The sequence below is a fragment of the Aricia agestis genome, chromosome 7 (assembly GCF_905147365.1).
Source record: "Aricia agestis chromosome 7, ilAriAges1.1, whole genome shotgun sequence".
Classification (NCBI taxonomy): Eukaryota; Metazoa; Arthropoda; class Insecta; order Lepidoptera; family Lycaenidae; genus Aricia; species Aricia agestis.
The window spans coordinates 17,228,002-17,246,720 of NC_056412.1; the positions used below are offsets into that span (position 1 = coordinate 17,228,002).

General features: G+C 36.9%; 1 protein-coding gene across 4 annotated transcripts in view; it reads left to right on the forward strand.

Moving 5' to 3' along the window:
• The first annotated feature begins 2,983 nt into the window (after positions 1–2,983).
• LOC121729125 (phospholipase D2) overlaps positions 2,984–18,719 on the forward strand; it is a 35,506-nt gene continuing 19,770 nt past the window's right edge. For 2 of the 4 annotated variants that reach the window (XM_042117516.1, XM_042117515.1), the window contains exons 1-13: positions 3,374–3,605; positions 4,113–4,316; positions 6,154–6,304; positions 8,309–8,578; positions 9,115–9,235; positions 11,235–11,386; positions 12,296–12,427; positions 13,264–13,412; positions 14,716–14,849; positions 15,050–15,151; positions 15,824–15,928; positions 16,396–16,535; positions 17,103–17,267. In XM_042117516.1, coding sequence (XP_041973450.1) covers positions 3,458–3,605; positions 4,113–4,316; positions 6,154–6,304; positions 8,309–8,578; positions 9,115–9,235; positions 11,235–11,386; positions 12,296–12,427; positions 13,264–13,412; positions 14,716–14,849; positions 15,050–15,151; positions 15,824–15,928; positions 16,396–16,535; positions 17,103–17,267 — 1,973 coding nt within the window. In that variant the 5' untranslated portion in view covers positions 3,374–3,457. Of the gene's footprint in view, positions 3,153–3,223; positions 3,353–3,373; positions 3,606–4,112; positions 4,317–6,153; positions 6,305–8,308; positions 8,579–9,114; positions 9,236–11,234; positions 11,387–12,295; positions 12,428–13,263; positions 13,413–14,715; positions 14,850–15,049; positions 15,152–15,823; positions 15,929–16,395; positions 16,536–17,102; positions 17,268–18,719 lie in introns of those variants that run through there. The other 2 variants (XM_042117518.1, XM_042117517.1) reach the window with 2 other exon arrangements.

Consider the following 18,719-nt stretch of genomic DNA (forward strand, 5'->3'; position numbering starts at 1 on the left):
TACATTGGTTTAATGCTAATAATTTACTTTTGAACTCTAATAAAACAAAATGTTTAAAATTTATCTTGCCAAATGTTAGGCAAGTACAAACCAATGTACTATTAAATGATGAGAAAATGAATTTAGTAGACACCACCGTATTCCTAGGCATAACGCTGAATTGTAAGTTACAATGGGGTCCACATATTGCGAAACTGGCAGATAAGCTTAGTTCTGCAGCATATGCTGTTAAAAAAATTCGTGAAATCACTGATGTAGAGACCGCGCGATTAGTTTACTTTAGCTACTTTCATAGCATAATGTCTTACGGCATCCTCTTGTGGGGAAACGCGGCGGACATTAATACAATATTTGTGCTGCAGAAGCGAGCTATTCGTTCTATTTATAAGATGTCGTCTTTGGAATCTCTAAGAGAAAAATTTAAAGAAATAAGAATTCTGACCGTCACATCTCAATACATTTTGGAAAATCTCTTATATGTTAGAAAGAACATAAATATTTTCAAAAAGAAAAGTGATAATCATAATGTAAATACTAGAAATAAGAACAAGTTAGCAATACCAATGTTCAGACTAGCCAAAATAAGCAAATCCTTTAAAGGCCAATGTATACGCCTATACAATAAAATCCCAGAAAATGTTCAAAATCTACCTTTAAACAAATTTAAAAAAGCAGTTAAAGAACGTTTGTGTGCTAAAGCGTATTATAAAGTCAATGATTTCTTCGAGGACAGCACACCTTGGGAATAGGGTGGCTCCATGCAGGTTACTTTTCTTTTAATTTTGTTACATAGCTGTAAGCCATAACATTGTAATTTTCCATTTTTTTTTGCAAAAGATGGCCCCGTGCGAGTTTCTTACGCCGGTTCTTCTCGGCGGGGTAGTTCCCGAACCGGTGGTAGGCAACGTAGTTTCTTCGTTCGACTTTCAAAAAGTGTATCATGATACCCATTTTGAATAAAAAGATATTTTATTTTATTTATTTTAAAACAAACATAAATCATCAATAAATAAAAGAAGAGCCAATCATTTTGTTTAAAGCTGTCTAATACTTATTACTATTTTTTAACAAAAAATTTAAACCAACTTCCTAGGTAAAAACAATAATTTTCTTAATTAAAAATATGATCTAAAAAGTATGAAATAATTCTTATTCTTCATTCGTGCCTTTTTCGAAAAAAATGTTATTAATAAAAATAATTATTTCGTACTTTTTAGATCATATTTTTAAGAATATTATTGTTTTTACCTTGGAAGTCGGTTTCAATTTTTTGTTAAAAAATAATAATTCTCTTTTTTGATTAGTTATCTACAGGATAAGGCTTAATGCGTAAATACCCTTTACGAATGTTAACTATTCACATTATGTTACTGTAAGCGAAATTGTGGTAAATGCTTGCAGTTGTCTAAGCGATGCTGCAATTTCCAAACTTTTATCTTTAAAGGTTCAGGAGTTCTGTTCAGTGCGTTTGGATCAAGAGACACCTTCGTATGAAATTTCACTTATTTGTAACATATGTTTAAGTTACTAGAAACAACATCTTAACCACTTATAATATACTTAATATACTTAATAGAGTTTTAATAAATTTCAAGGATTTACCTCGATTGCTCATAGATCCCATCATCAGATCACCAATTTCGTACTGTTTATATGAAATTAAGATACAACAACACAAGATTCTTGAAAATCGATCCACAAACAGCGAAATAATCATCAAAATCACCTGCTTCGATGCAAAATATCATGAAAAGTACCAATAAACGTGATGATTTATGGCATAATTATAGTTGTGATGATCATGCTTAATCAAATTAATATATTGGCTTATGCTTTCAGTCGTTTAAGCATCGCCAAAATCCCCGAACCTGTATCTGTAAGGATTCAAAAGTTTTGTTGCGTACCTTCGGAATTCGGATCCAGGGAATGATTTTTCTGATAGGAAATCTTACTTGTTGGTAGCATTTATCTTGGGTGCTTCAGAAAATATCAAAATCACTATATATTGTTTCTATACAATATATAGTTCCCTCGATTACTCATATATCCCATCATCAGATCACCACTGTTGTAAACATGGTACCAAATTCGAGTTAAACCGTAAGTATATATACCACAAAAAGAATTTTGAAAATCGGACCACAAACGGCTGAGTAATCTTTGAACATACAAAAAAGATACATACAGCCGAACGTATTACCTCCTCCTTTTTGGAAGTCGGTCATAAATAATGTTATATGCCAGATAATGGTGCTGAATGACGAATGACGTTTAATGTGTTTATCTCGCATAACAAAAGGCTCTGATATCTCTAGATTATATTCGCTTTTCCAATACCCGCCAAGCGGCCAACCCCCTTTGATTCGGGCGCAAAAAACCGATAAGCCACCAAAAGCGACCGAGACAAGGACGAGAGTACGACTTAGGGCCCTTCCACACGACGTTTTTTTACGCTCGTTTGTATCGATACAAATTACAAACGCAAGTTGAACGCTTAGCAAAGGCAAGAAAGCCGACACGTTTTAAACTTTCCACGCTTATCCCACAATATGAAGACGAGCGCATCAAAAACGCGCGTCGTCAGTGCGCAAAAAATACGTCGTGTGGAAGGGCCCTACCCTACTAACGAGACGAGACGAGAGCGCACTGCACACACTCGCGCTTGGCCTGGCATGACTCATGGCTCTCAGTATATTTTGTACTGTATTATCTATGGGTATCTCACAGCCCACAGGGATACTACGGGGTATCTCGACGACTGTGTACAGCCTCCTTAACAGTACTTATACTACATTCTGCAATGTAATTACTCAATCATAAGATGGATAAGGTAAATCTTAGCTAAATTATAAAATAATAAAAGAGTTAGCCAGTAGCCACCACAGTTAGCCACTTCACCAATGTTTGGGAATAGCTGGACGAGACGTCTGGCAGATACGTCAGCTGTGAATAACTGACAGTGACGTCACTCCGTTCAAGAACAACGAGAAGTTTAATTTAATCCAATGTTTCTTTGATTGAGGCCTCATAACTGGGCGGGAGCGGTAACTAGAGTTTATTTCTCACGAAATCATCGATAAATCTATAATTTGCACATTAAATACTTATTTAGGGCAAGTTCCAATTACTTTCAAGGGGTTTTCCGTTTTCCTGTTAGTGTTTATGTTGAGTGAAACAAACTTTGTGAATATTTTTGAATATAATATTTAGAATTAAAGTACAGTGTATTAATGTGTTGCAGATTATTATATTTTAGGCGTCTAAAGTGAGACTATTCTGAGGACAACAGAACAGAGTGCCTCCAAAGTATGGCCGGAAGAAATACATCCTTCGCCGCACAGTGATTTTTTTTGTGAGTAAAAATTTAAACCTTGGATAGCGATGAAGCGTAAATCATTGCATCAGAGACGATGGTTGCGGTTTAATAAGTTGTGAATCCAAACGTTATCTTATCAATATGTATACAAGTGAATTTGTAGTCTGTGACGGCCAACACATAACATATCAACACCCCAGCGGTTACAGGTCTCTGAAAAAGAGTGAAGTGCAAACACAGATGGAACGAACAGAACTAACACTCAGTTTTCACAATCTTATTAAAAGAGGTAGCATGTTATGTTAAACATGGATTGTACAAGTGAACAAGGAAACATTTGTGTTTATTGACAGTGAATTTGTTTAACACAATATTATTATATTCAGTGTTACATACGTTTGATTATGGTTTATCGTTTATTTACGTAAAGGTTTTATCCATCATAACTTATAATAAATACTGCAACTTTGTTCATGTTAATTCTTAATCCTTTGATCGCGGATTCTTGGAAATCTGTTGTTCTCGCAGCTCAAGTGGGAGTTGAGAGGTTAAAAGTTCAATAGTTTTTAAATCAATATTTTTGAGGATAAATGAACAGTTGCCATATATTTTATCCATTACATGTTTCTGTAGTGTGTAATTTATAAACTAGATTAAAGACTCAACATCTTTATTATCCTCTATAATATATTGTTATTGTTCTCCATAAAGCTTTATATTAAAATACAAATTTAAGGATTTTACTAACACAACCACTACTTTCTATAAAGCTTGAAATTGTTAAAATATTTTTCAGATGAGGAACGTTACAGCTATACGAACTACGCCATGGACACACCAACTCCAACTACTGCTCCTGGAGACTGTCTACAGGGAATATTCCAGAATCTGGACTCTTTGCCCGGGATAGACTCAGACTTTGATGAGAGTTTGGCCGTACCGGAATCACTGTCAATAATTGAAGTGGATAAAAATGGGACAAGGGAGGAAGTAGATACTGGTAAGTTTTCATTACTTTGCTAGAATAGGTTTAAAAAATAAAAATACATCTCATATTTAGTTTTTAACACCTCCGTCGTGGGTATCACATACACAATAGATTTTTAAAAGGCTGCGGCTTGGGGATTGCTGGGTTAAAATATGTAGGTAAGTACTCTAGGTAATAAAATAACTTAAGTTTTTTATTTATTATTATTATTAAACAATAACTTATCATTATTAACTGCTATTAACTATAAAATCTGCTTAGGAAACATGCTATAATAACATTACAACCTTACCCAGGTCCCAGACAATACCTCCAGCACTTTACTTATGCCCAGTTTTTGGAGTTTCTTGACTTTTATTAATCTAATTTGATCTCTACAGTAAAAGATGAAATAAAATACGCCTCTACCGCCTATAACTACCGACTTGAACATCACCCAAATGACTTATCCAACCAACTACTAAATATAACATATAACAAACGCCTGAAGCGCTCTGATATACAAAGCCTAAAAGACCGCTGGTAAAACTGAAAGGTGTCTCCTACTGTGGAGAGACCTAAAATGACAAACCATCACACAACGCATTTGCTTAAAGTCAAGAGACTGATTGCAAATTAAAACAGAAAAAAAAAAGATCTGTATGTATATACCCATATGAGTCTTGATACTTGAATTAAATGATTATTATTATTATTATTTACTGGAGTTTTAAATATTTATTCAACAGTGCTGTAATTAATTGGTTAATATTTTGTTGTCAGCCTATTAGTTATATCACTTTTGCCAAAGAAACTTAGAAACCAAACATTAAGTACTTGACTCAAAACTGCATAGATATTTTTGACAATAATATTTTTTGAGAAGTTTTGTGGCACAGTTCTGACTGCAGTTTGACCTACCTCCTTTACTTCACCATTCTAACTATTTTCTATTTCAAAAGTTTCTGCAATACGGAGCAGCTTCAAATATTATGACTAAGGATGTTATGATTATATTTTGATAAAAGAATGACTCATTATCTATTTTAATTATGTTACTTATAATATGATAATAAATAATTTTCAATTTGGATGATCATGTTTGTAGAATAGAATAGAATAATTTATTGCATAAATGTGTAAAATAAAGCCCAAAGTAAAATAAACTAAATCCAGACTTTAAAACTAATTTAATTAAAAAATTATATAAAACGATGAATAGTGTTTTAAAATGTACTTATGTGTTTGACAAATAGGTACTGATGGTATAAAGAAAGATCATTTTTCTGATACTATAATATCTTATCTTTTTCAAAACAAATTATCTTGTATTGTTTCTGTCATTTCACTGCGATATATATGTTGTCTATTTATATGTACTTTAAAGTAAATAGTATGTATGTAATGGTATACAGGTACAATTCATACTTCTTATCAAGGGATTAAGGGGTTGTAAATCTAACAATAAATGATGACCTTCAGACTTTATAGAGCTATATTATCATAATAATTATAATAAAGACAACATGTTTAGGTGGAGTCGTCTATGGCTTCAAATAAATGCCTCAACTTCAAAGGTTTTTGAGGCATTTAGGTTAGGTTAGGTTCAAAAAGAAAAAATTGTATCATTATTAATAATAATATGACATTTTTTTTCCTTTCATATTTGTTTTTGTATATATTAACATATTCGTAATTTTAAAAGCTTTGTCTTCCGCGAAAAATATTATATAAGGTAAAAATGTTATTTTATAATTTACCAAATATTTTGGTTCTTGCTCAAAATTTATTTACCTAAGTACTCATTATTCCCATATGCTTTGAATTTTGTAAGTAAATTTAATGATAAAAATATTATAAATATTTTCAGCTGCAAAGTTTGTGCCATACAGGGCCATCCACGCTCCACCAGTCAAGTTCAACTCGGTTCACAGAAAAGTGTTCATACCGGGCGTTGAAATAAAGGTCAGATTCGTGGAGAACGAGAGAAGTGTGACCACACATTTGCTGAACCCTAATCTGTAAGTGTAATGTTTTGCTCTTTGCATGCTTTGTTTAAAGGCAAGGATTTACTCATATAAGTTTGGATGAAACCAATTCAAAAATCTCAGGCTGTCTTACTCACGCATCAGACAGCAAATATACGTGCGAGTAGGACAGCAATACAATAATGGGAATTGAGAACCAAATCTAGCAGTGAAAACTTAGGGATTCATTTAAAATTTATATTATATTATAACTTATAAAACATGTAGCTATACTTTGTCATAAAATTGTTTTAATCTACGTAATATACATGGTTACGAATAAAATTCTTATAATTAACTATTATAGTGGTATTATAATTGTCGATTCAATTTATATCTTTAAAAGGCATTAGCAAGAACAGTGGATAATAATAGATTTATACGCTGATGTGTGCGTAATGCGTGCGTATACGCTCGAGCGTGTGTGTCCAGCGTCACTTATGCCCGGTTTCCTAAGATTTTGACAGTTTATCTATTCGATAGCTCTGTGGATTTGATTGGCTAACTGCTCAGTTGTTTTGTCAAAAACAACTTCTATAAATACACTCACAAATCAGGAAGTACGGGTAAAAAGGAAACGTGTCATATTCACTTATTTTAATAGTTTATGCATAATTTTAATTCCTTTATTACTTTACACAGAATGGTGGACCATTCTTAAACAATACTTATCGTTGATTAATTAATGTTAAGCTTTACTTACATAAAATTAGAGCGATGTAGGATTTTTTTTTAATTTAGAGAATTAATGTAATAAGTATAAAAAATATTAGCCCTTTATGATCAATACTACAATGAGGTCATTCTATAAAGGAACAACGTTAGTCTATCACGCGAATTATTGAGACCTTGAGAACTGAGGCCAACTGCTACCTTATAAAGAAATATAATAGTTTGTGGCTTTGAAAAAACGCGCCGCGATTCTGTGTTACTTTGAAAATATAGGTGTATATTATTCAAATAAAAATATGCTTTGTAGAGAAAAAACTGTTTATCTAAGAACTATCTCTTGTCCTCTTGTTTTTATCCAATATAACCCCCAAACTTTTATCTATAAGGAATCCGGAGTTCTCTTAGTATCTTCGGAACCATAACATACCTTGGTACAAAATCTTACTTTTTGGTAGCATATGCTTAGGATACTTCTCTTTAAATCAAAGTCACCATAATATTATGTTTCCATATAATTAATAATTTCAAGTATCGGTTAAATTTTCATATTGTTATATGGGCATAGATATATTATAGGCCCTTGCGGCAGTAACGTTACGAAAATATAACGATATTTGAAGATTATGGTAAAATTATTGAACAACATTTTGTTTTTAGTTATAAAATAATTTTAATGAACAAATATACAATAAATGTACAGTTTAATACATAAAATATAACAATTATATCAAATATTTCGTGGATCATTCATAAAATCATAAATAAATGTAGAAAAAAAACCGGTCATGTTTGTTTTTATGTTTTTCAGAATGGCAATACAGTTTCAATTATGAATCTGCTAATGAATTGAATTGCCATTGACGTAAGACGTTATTTTACAAAATTAGATGAATCACCGACGATATTGCTCGTAATATCGTCGCTGAATTGATTGAGAGGAATTGCTAAAAGTTACCATTTTAGCCCTGCTGCACACACATTTAATCAATTTAAAACACTCCGGCGTTGCCGACCTAGCTTCAATGAAACTGTCACCAAAACAGGCCTTGTACCATGAAACTGTTTTGAGACTCAAATAATCCGACAAATATGCTGCGTCCTACTGTAATAAACGTGAAATGACGTTGTTAGAGCAGGACGCGGCATTCTCGTCCGATTGTTTGAGTCTCAAAACAGTTTCGTAGTAGGCCTACTGATGTGGAATTACATAAACGAAATAATTACCAATATTAATTTGTAGAGTAGTAATAATAATTGATATAATTACCAAATTTTTTTGTAAAGTAATTGATATCTCACTTTTAATATTATCGTCTCTTATTTCAGTTACACCATACAGTTACAACACGGTGACTACACTTGGACGATCAAGAAGCGATACAAGCACATCCTATATCTCCACCAGCAGCTCTCACTATACAGGACCTCCCTAAATATACCCTTCCCCACCAAAACGCACAAAGTCAGAAGGGCCAGCTTTAAAAATACTCTCGATACAGAAGAAAAGGCCGAAAGACAGGCCCTTGAGGCACTCCCGAGAAGCAATTCTAGGAAAAAAGAAGCGAAACCGAGGAAAAGAAAGGGCGCTTTGCCGAGGTAATATTTTTAATTAGGGCTGCTGTGAGTTACTTTAGATATAAGCAGTTTCTTCAAAAATATTCAGCTCTTTTGCGACGTTTTTCCATGTTAATTGAAAAGTTATAAATCTTATATCTTCATATCTTGTTTAATTTTTTTTTTCAAAATGAACAAAATTATTATAATAAAATTCTCTTAGTACGAGTTTCTCACCGGTCAAAATATCTGTTGATTCTACTATTTTTATGCAGTATTAATACTAATAATAGCTTCGATCGTTGTTCCATTCCGTCTGTTATAATTAATTAATTAATGATATAATACAAAAAGGTATTTTCCTGAAATGTTCTAGGCCAGCCGACTCTATTCGACATTATGACTCATTGACTTGACATAACATTATATATAGGCCATTATTGGTAGTACTTATTCGTATTGCTTATGTTTCTATTTACATATTATTCTTCGTTCTTTCCATGACTTTCAAAAAGTGTATCATGATAAGTACCCATTTTGAATAAAAATATTTTTTTATTTTTTTATTGTAATTTCAGATTTCCGTCTAAGCCGGAAGTGATGGTGACGTATGAAGGTATACAACTGCGGATGAAACAACTGGAAGAATATCTGTTCAACCTACTTAACATATCGATCTACAGAAATCACCATGAAACGGTAAATATTATTTAATTTGGTCAAACGATCTATTGTTAACTGTCTCTCTTACTAGCACACAAAAAAAGTCTATCGGGTATCTAAAGGTACAATTCCGTGCATCGCAACAGTCGTAAGCCGCGCGCGTCAGTCAAAGTTAGAAACGGTGCCATACATTTTCATACAATGACTATTGTCGCGAGGTGCCGACGACAGTCGTAGGTCGCGCGCGGCTTACGACTGTCGCGATGCACCGAATTGTACCTTGACACATACCTACCGAAATTCCACGTTCAGCACGACAAGGCTTTACTAATATAAAATATGTCTGTCTGTCTGTCTCTTAACAAATAAATCTTGAAATTTGGTATGGAGATACTTTGATAGACGGGTATAGACCAAAGACTTCTATCTTCCCTTCGATCGTGGAAAAACGAGACACGACAGCTTATCTATTGTTATCGCGGCCGGATGTGGCCGCTTGGGGCCTGATGAATTAAACTGATGTAGACGTGGTGTACTCTACGAAATGTCATTTGAAAAGCAATCCTAAAACAATACACTCAAAACATTACGCACACACAAACTAAATGTATCTACATAGTCATGTGCGAGATGCCAATATTATTTTGTAACAAGAGTGACAAGGATGGCCTATGGTATTCGGTCATACCAAACGCAAGTATAATTCCCCGAAAGATCAACTTAAACTACAGTTAAATGCGTTTTAGAAGGAGATACAGCCCCTATTACACCTTAAAATGACACGTTTTCGTAGTTTCGCATACGACCGTCGCGTACAGCGCGCCAGTGAACACTGACTGCAACGGTGTGAATTAGCTCTATTGGAACGGCGGAACATTTGGTGCATATGTCGCAGCCGACTGGTTTAAATAGCCGTTCAATCAAACAGCTAGCCCTTTGACTGAACAATGCCATTCAATCACACGTCTAGCTTTTATATTGAATATTTTAGTCGCTCAAAACGTTCAACACTACAGCTGATTCAAAAGCCGCCGTCTAATTGAAGTAGTTCAGCGCGCACCGCTGCGGCGCTAGGTGCGTTTTATTTACAATATGGCGTCAACTAGCAGGTGTTTGTTGGTGTTTGTGCTTGTTTTTCGGAAATAACGTAGTTAATAAAAGTTACAAGTGTTAATATAGAGACAAAAATTGTGGAGGCACATACGAGTGAATCAAAATTTCAACAAATATTCGAGGAGAAATTACGGGATCATGAAATGGATGGACGCAGCCGCCCGAAAGGGGGGTTCAAAACAAAAACAATCACAATCCAGATAGTCCAAAAATTGGTTAGATTAGGTTAGAACTTAGACCACAACACAGAGGGAGCCGAGCGAGCGCAGCGAGCGTGCTGCGGCAGCAGCCGGCGACCGTCGTTAAACAAAAGGGGGGCTCGGGGGGCGCAGCCCCCTGCCAAAACAAAAACAAACACAATTCAGAAAGTCCAAGTAGGTTAAGTTAGAACTGTGACTATGCTGCAGCAGCAGCCGGCGACCGTCACAAAACACGCCTCAGAATTTGATATTTTTACTTATTGCATTAAACTTTTGGTCACCCCTTAAACATATCCGAGAATAATCTTTCAATAAAATACAAAAAGTTTTCCTATTCTCCCAAATTACATATTAAGCTATAAATTGTCGCCCTAGTTAATTTGCCATTAAACCAGTTGGCTAAGCGTCGTCTAGCTGTAGTGTTGAACGTTGTAGTCAATAAGTCGGCTAAACGACTTATAGCCGTGTGATTGAATGGCGTTGTTCAGTCCAAGGGCTAGCTGTTTGATTGAACGGCTATTTAAACCAGTCGGCTGCGACATATATGCCTCGTCTACCTCAGTTTAAATAGAAGTCTTTGGTATATACATATAGGATAGTTTTTTAACATAGGATAGCATAGCATAGGATCGATGAACGATATTTGGCGCAACGCATTTGCGTGTAAGCGTCTTCTAGTTACATTAAAAAAACTAGCTATTAATTGTTTTTCTCTGTTTCAGGTAAAATTTCTGGAAGTTTCCCACCTGTCGTTCATATCGGAGCTCGGCAGTAAGGGCAAAGAGGGACTCATACAGAAGCGGACAGGTTCCACTCAGCCCGGACAGGCCGGGTGCAACTGCTTCGGGCTATTGGGCACCATGGTGTGTGTCAGGTCAGTTAGATTTGTGATACTATGTGACTTGTGAGTCAGGTCAGTCAATTTGTAACTTTTTTGTTAAATCCTGTTGGGTGTCAGGTCAGATTAATGTCAATACTCAATATAACTTATAAGCGGCCCCAGCTTAAAACTTTCTTAAAAATCTTTTCTAAGGCGCTCGTGAAAAGGCGTGGAGAGATTGGGTCGCCCTGTTTGACACCCTTTTCGATAAAAAATGTTGTGCCTGTGCATTGTAATTTGATGGCGGCTGTGTTATTTTGTAAAATATCTATACTAATATTATAAAGCACAAGAGTTTGTTTTGTTTGAACGCGCTAATCCTGAGATTAGCGCGTTCAAACAAATTTATTAAGTTCCTGAGAACTACTGGTCCGATTTGAAAAATTCTTTCGGTGTTAGATAGCCCATTTATCGAGGAAGACTATCTAGGCTAGATTTTATCACGCCAAGACTAATAGGAGCGAATAAATAGAGGAAAATGTGGAAAAAACGGGGGGAAATTATTTTAATGGGCTTATTTGAACGCGCTTATCTCAAGGACTCATACTGGTCCGATTTTAAAAATTCTTTCGGTGTTAGATAGACCATTTATCGAGGAAGGCTATAGGCTATATTTTATCACGCTAATACTAATAGGATTGAAGAAATAGAGGAAAATGTGGAAAAAACGGGGGAAATTATATGGAAGGGCTTATCTCACAAACTACTGGGGCAATTTTTCTGTTATTTGGCACAGATAAGACCACGTGAAAAATCACAGGCTATTTTTTGTGGACTAATTTGTCTATGAAATATATAAATTGCGCGGGCGAAGCCGCGTGGAACGTCTAGTAATTTAAATAATTATTTAACGATAACTTTACGAATATTTATATATTAATAAGGCTAATGTATAACTTTTAGATGCAACTACTTCTGCACGGGGCTGGTGTGCGCGAAGTGGCAGGACCGGTGGTTCTTCGTCAAAGACACGTTCTTCGGCTACATCCGACCCAGCGACGGCACCGTCAAGGCTATCATGCTGTTCGACCAGGGGTTAGTAGATTTAAGGCCTGTTTCACCACTTCCTGATAAGTGCCAAATAGGCTATCCACCACAACTTCATCTGTCAAGTTAAGTGGTGGATATCAGGCACTTTCGGCATTCGGCACTTTTCAGGAAGTGGTGAAACAGTCCCTTAATCTATATATATATATAAAACTCAAAGGTGACTGACTGATTGACATAGTGATCTATCAACGCACAGCCCAAACCACTGGATGGATCGGGCTGAAATTTGGCATGCAGGTAGATGTTATGACGTAGGCATCCGCTAAGAAAGGATTTTGATAAATTCCAACCCCAAGGGGTTCAAATAGGGGATGAAAGTTTGTATATAATAATACTTTTTAACGCGAGCGAAGCCGCGGGCAAAAGCTCGTATCTAATAACAAGGTTCAGCGTAAAGAGGTAACAGACAAACTGACAGACGGACACACTTCTCGAACCTTGTAGGTAAATTATACATAGACGCAGTCCGAAAAGTATGTCTGTCTGTCAGTCTTTTATACCATCATGCTGAACCGTTTTTAATTAATGACGATTTTAAGTCCCGAAAAACGACATAGGAAGAATTTTTATCTCAGATAAATATTGTATGGTTCTCTCGTGATTATCGAGTTTTAGAAAACTGAGTCATGGGTAAAATCTAGTTTTCAATAAAGTTGTGTATATCATTGTAGTATTGCGTCTGCTTTTTGTAACAAAATGTCTAATGTAATATTATTTTACGTTCATGCAGCCTAGAAGGTTAGTATGCATTTAGTATCTTGTTGTTTATTATATCTTTATTTATTAGTCAAATTAATAATAATAGTTACTTATCATCACAGGTTCGAAGTGTCAAGTGGCATGTACTCGACGGGCCTCAACAACGGTCTCCAAATATTGAACCAAAGCAGACAGATGGTGATCAAATGCTGGACCAAAAGAAAGAGCAAAGAGTGGATGGCCTATCTGAAAACTGTGGCCAATCAGTCAGGTGAGATAATATGACGAAAAACTTAGCGTATGCAACCATGCGTAAACCTTTTATTGTGCATGTCAACAACGAACACCTTGTTAATAATTTGACAGGTAACTAAATTACGTAAGTTTCTTGTTTCCGGCGTTGCCATGACATGGAATGATTTTGACATTCGTGTATAACGTATTTATGGTCTATGTTTTATGACAAGCACTGACATTATTGTATTAGAAATATGGTATGAAAGTATGTAGAGTTTTGAGGTGAATATAAGATATTATACAGTCCAGGGTGTTTTCTTCAATTCGCAATAATGCTTCAGTCTCGAAATTAGCGGGCAGCGGTGGCGCGGGAGCGGCGCGTTCCAATGTATAGAATTATATGGATAAGACGTCTAGTACGCCGCGCCGCGCCGCTGTTTTCGAGGCCTGCCACCAATTCATATGAATTCGTACAATGGTCGAACGCGTCGCCGCCGCTCCCGCTCCACTTCCCGCTGATTTCGAGACTGAAGCCTGAATGGTTTTCCCTCACAGACATAGATCAAGATAGATACCACATGTGTATGTTCCGGATATATACGTGGGAAAGCCATGCTTCGGCACGAATGGGCCGGCTCGAGCGGACAAATACCACGTTCTCACAGAAAACCGGCGTGAAACAGCGCTTGCGCTGTGTTTCGCCGAGTGAATGAGTTTACCGGAGGCCCAATCCCCTACCTTATTCCCTTTCGTACCCTCCCCTATTCCCTTCCCTTCCCTACCCTCCCCTATTACCCTATTTCCTCGTAAAAGGCCGGCAACGCACATGCAGCTCTTCTGATGCTGCGAGTGTCCATGGGCGACGGAAGTTGCTTTCCATCAGGTGACCCGTTTGATCGTTTGCCCACTTATTTCATTTAAAAAAATGTACTTCGCGTGCCATATCGCGCTCCCAAACGACGAGCAATGCTCGTCTTTCGAAAGTCTGTTCTTTAGTCTGCTACCGGAATTGGACGTCAATCGGAATGTTAAAAATGCCTAAACGCCTAAAAGTGCCGTATTGAGCTGTAGAAATTCAAATAGAAACATTGACCTAGGTAATGACACGTTTCTTATCGTCGGTACGTCACAGTAGGTAGAAAAGTGACACGCTCGTTTTCATACAAATGAAGCGACATGCGGTATTTATCTTGATCTATGTCTGTGTTTTTCTTCTATTTTTACATTGGAATGGATCGTTTTTTTATTGGTTGTTATTTCTTTTGTTTTTGTAACTTTGTATGTGTGTTTTTATGGTTTTATGTGCAAAATAACTAATGATTATTATTATATTTCAGCGCGCGACTTCACATACCCCAACGTGCATCACTCGTTCGCGCCGCCGCGCGCCGCGACCGCCGTGTGCATGTTCGTCGACGGACGCGACTACCTCTCTGCTGTGGCGGACGCGATTGAGATGGCGAGAGACGAGGTATAGCTTGTCAAAAAAAAATAGAAGCCAAACATTATTTGCTTGCTCATTTGGGGGCTACTTACATATTGGAAAAATACACGGAATCACGGAACGATCAGTTTGCGCATAAAAAAATATAGCCAAAAGATTTCGTGACCTGGGTGCAAAAACAGAGTAGTAGCCTTTAAGGGCTAATGGAATCAACCCCTCTATTCCAGGTATTCATAGCGGACTGGTGGCTCAGCCCCGAGATATACCTCAAGCGGCCGGCGCTGAGCGGCGACTATTGGCGGTTGGATACGCTGTTGAAGAGGAAAGCGGTAAGGGTCAGGATTTTTGAAGTGAATCTTCTTTATCGAAGTACGAGATATCCAACGAAGGGCCGCTCGAATTGTTGACTGCCATAGTGTTTCAAACAGCTTGGACCCCTTGGAATTATGCCGAGATGTAGCTTCACTCTGCATCCTCTATCGGTTGTATCACGAGTAGTGCTCTGAGGAATAATATTGTTCGGAATCATACCACCTGCAACTTTTCGCCATCGTCCCACGCGAAAAACATACCATCATCATCACCTTGAAGAGTGGCAGTCTTCCACAGTGAGTTTTTCGCGTAACTTTCTGCCGCGCACTGTAAAACTCTGGAACTAACTGTCACCAGCAGTATTTCCGGACCTATACGACCTGCAAATCTTCAAGAAAAGAGCGTATTCCCTCTTAAAAGGCCGGCAAAAACCTGCAGCTCTTCTGATGTTGCGAGTTTCCATGGGCGACGGCAGTTGCTTACCATCAGGTGACCCGTTTGCTCGTTTGCCCCCTTATTTAATTTAAAAAAACCCACTATGTTTTTCTTTTCATGCTTATCTGTCCAATTTCTGTGAAGTTACAAATAATAAAAAAGAAATATCGTAAGGAAGTTTCACTTCTTTCAGGTGTACCCACACAATTTGTTTATAACTAACTAGGTTAAAGAGCAATTTTTTAACTTTCCAGGCTCAAGGTGTGAAAATCTTCGTCATGCTATACAAAGAGGTGGAAATGGCGCTCGGTATCAACAGCTTCTATAGCAAGAGCCGGCTCGCTTCTGACAATATCAAGGTAGATGACGTGACTTGAATTCTTGTTTAAAGGTGTTTAAAGGTCTTGGTCCAATATCCATGCCAAAAAGCCAGGCGAATATAAAGTTGTTGTCAATCGCTTGACGCTTCACTTTTAGTACGTCAGCAATAGGATAACGATAACCGCCAGAAATACAGGATATAAGTTTTACATGGAAATGGTTGTTTTCGTACGGGACAGAGTTAATTTGTGGCCATCGACTTTATAAGTAATAGTTTTCCAGGCAAATACCAACTCTAAACATATTTTTGACACTTTTGTAAAGTCATGTAGCTAAAATATCTTAAATATTATTGGTTTATCAGGGATCAAATAACAATATTTTAATTTTTTTTATAAATTTTATATTTTTATAGGAATAATATTCTCCTTGACAATTTGAACTTAGAAAGTAACCTCAATTCCATAATACTAGTAGGACTGATAAAATATAAGTTAAACGTCAGGTTTTTCGGCACCCAGACCACGCGAAGGTGGGCGTGTTGTTCTGGGCGCACCACGAAAAGATAGTCGTCGTCGACCAGAGCGCGGCCTTCGTGGGCGGTATCGACCTGTGCTACGGCCGCTGGGACGACCACAAGCATAGGTGAGAGAGCACACAAACACTAGCACAGACACACCACGAGAGAGTCGTGTATATCCGATATTTATATACATACATAAAAGGTCTATCCAGAGTCACGTGGTCCGGATATACACACAGAGAATTAAAGAGAAAGAGAGACAACACTCCGGGTAGCAAAAAAAAGTTCTACTATCAGTATACGTTCATCCACATAAATAATAATTTATACAGTTACTTTAACACATACGTTTGTACGCACATTGCGTACGAGCGTGCGCATATGCACGTACACTTCACGGTTTCCTCATGTCTATTCAGATTCTTACAAAGTGTACTAACTTGTGAGAATCTGAATAGACTACTTATGATTGCTTAAAGAGCTTACGCGAAATTTTTGCGCTGCCTAGATTATCCTAAAATATTCAAAAACCACTTTGCAAACTAAAATCACCTAATGATTGAAATTGCTTATGCGATAGTCTTATCTCTACCACATATACTAATCAATATAGACAAAAGTTATAGCCTTTCTTTACTTATACTATTGTTATTTAAAAGTAAAATTGAGACCCAAATTTAATTTTTCAGGCTAACAGACCTAGGCAACGTCGCCCAGCCGAAGACCACAATCAAGATGCGCAAGAAGACCTCATCATCACCAGGCGGCGGCATGTACACGCCACAGAACAACTCCATAGAAGCCATCATTGAGCTCGCGGAGGCCAGCAAGGACATCGTTATTGGGATCAACGAGTGAGTATCCTCCACAGACATATATCAAGATAGATACCGCATGATATCTCCATTTGTATGAAAACGAGCGTGCCACTTTTTTCCTACCTACTTTGACGTACCGATGATAAGAAACGTGTCCATTATCTAGTCCAATGTTTCTATTCGAACTTCTACAGCTCAATACAACACAATTAGGATTTTTTTTTTTTTTTTTTATGTTCAACCACTACTCCGCCGTTTGTGAACCGATTTTCAAAATTTTTGTTTTCTTATATTAGGTTTCACTCCAATTTGGTCCCATTTTCACAAAAGCGGTGATCTGATGATGGGATCCATGAGTAATCGAGGGAACTCCTCAAAATTTATATGGAAACATATGGTGATTTTGGTTTTATGAGAAGCATCCTAAGCATATGCTACCAAAACGCAAGATTTTGCACCAAGGTATACTATGGTTCCGAAGATACTAAGAGAACTCCGGATTCCTTATAGATAAAAGTTTGGGGGTTTAGGCGTTGTTTTAAGAACTGAAAGCATATGCTACTATGCAAATTACATTCATCATCATCATCATCATCATCATCATCACTACCATGTCAGGGTCACCAATGTCACAACTCACATGGTTGTATATGGATACAATATACACACAACACCAAAAATATCATCAGTCATCACGTTATGTCCTTATTTATTTGGTACATTTCAAAGCGATTTTAATACAAAAAAACCAAGTTCAAGTACCACAAAATTGTACACAAGTAACAAATTCAACCTTTACTCCAGAGCGTAAGGCACACATTTGGGTTGGACTGAAGGAAACGGGGCACTGTGGAAAAAAGAAAAATTTTTCGTCAAAATTTTAACCTCTTATAACCACCCTTTTTGAATATGCCAATCGATAGGGGGCGCCAAGGGGAGCAAAAAAGCTCAGATTAAATTTTTAAAAAATCAACCCCTGTCGAAAGACAGGCCGAAACGTGACCCTCGTTAGTACGGAGAAAATACTTGAAAAAATTGGACGAAAAAATTCAACCTCTTATAACCACCCTTTTTGAATACACCAATCGATAGGAGGCGCCAAGGGGAGTAAGAAAGCTCAAATAAACTTTTCTCAACAATCAACCCCTGTCGAATGACAGGCCGAAATGTGACCCTTGTTAGTATGGCGAAAATACTTAGAAAAATTTGGCTAAGGTTTAGGAACCTACGTCAATTAAATGTTGGTGGCATGGGTTAAGGAGGATTGTTTTGGGTGAGAAAAACTCCTACTTACCGTTTCCACCGCCAGTTAACTCTCCGTTTAGAAGAAATTCGCATTTGAGATTTTCGTAATCTTCAGATAAGATCATCTATTTTCTGATGTTTATAAAGTATTTTTAAGGCATCTCAAGGCTGTGATGAGTGGGTCTTACTTAACTACTTAGCCACGGATACCGAAGGGGGGGGGGCAGCCCCCCCTAAGGCGGG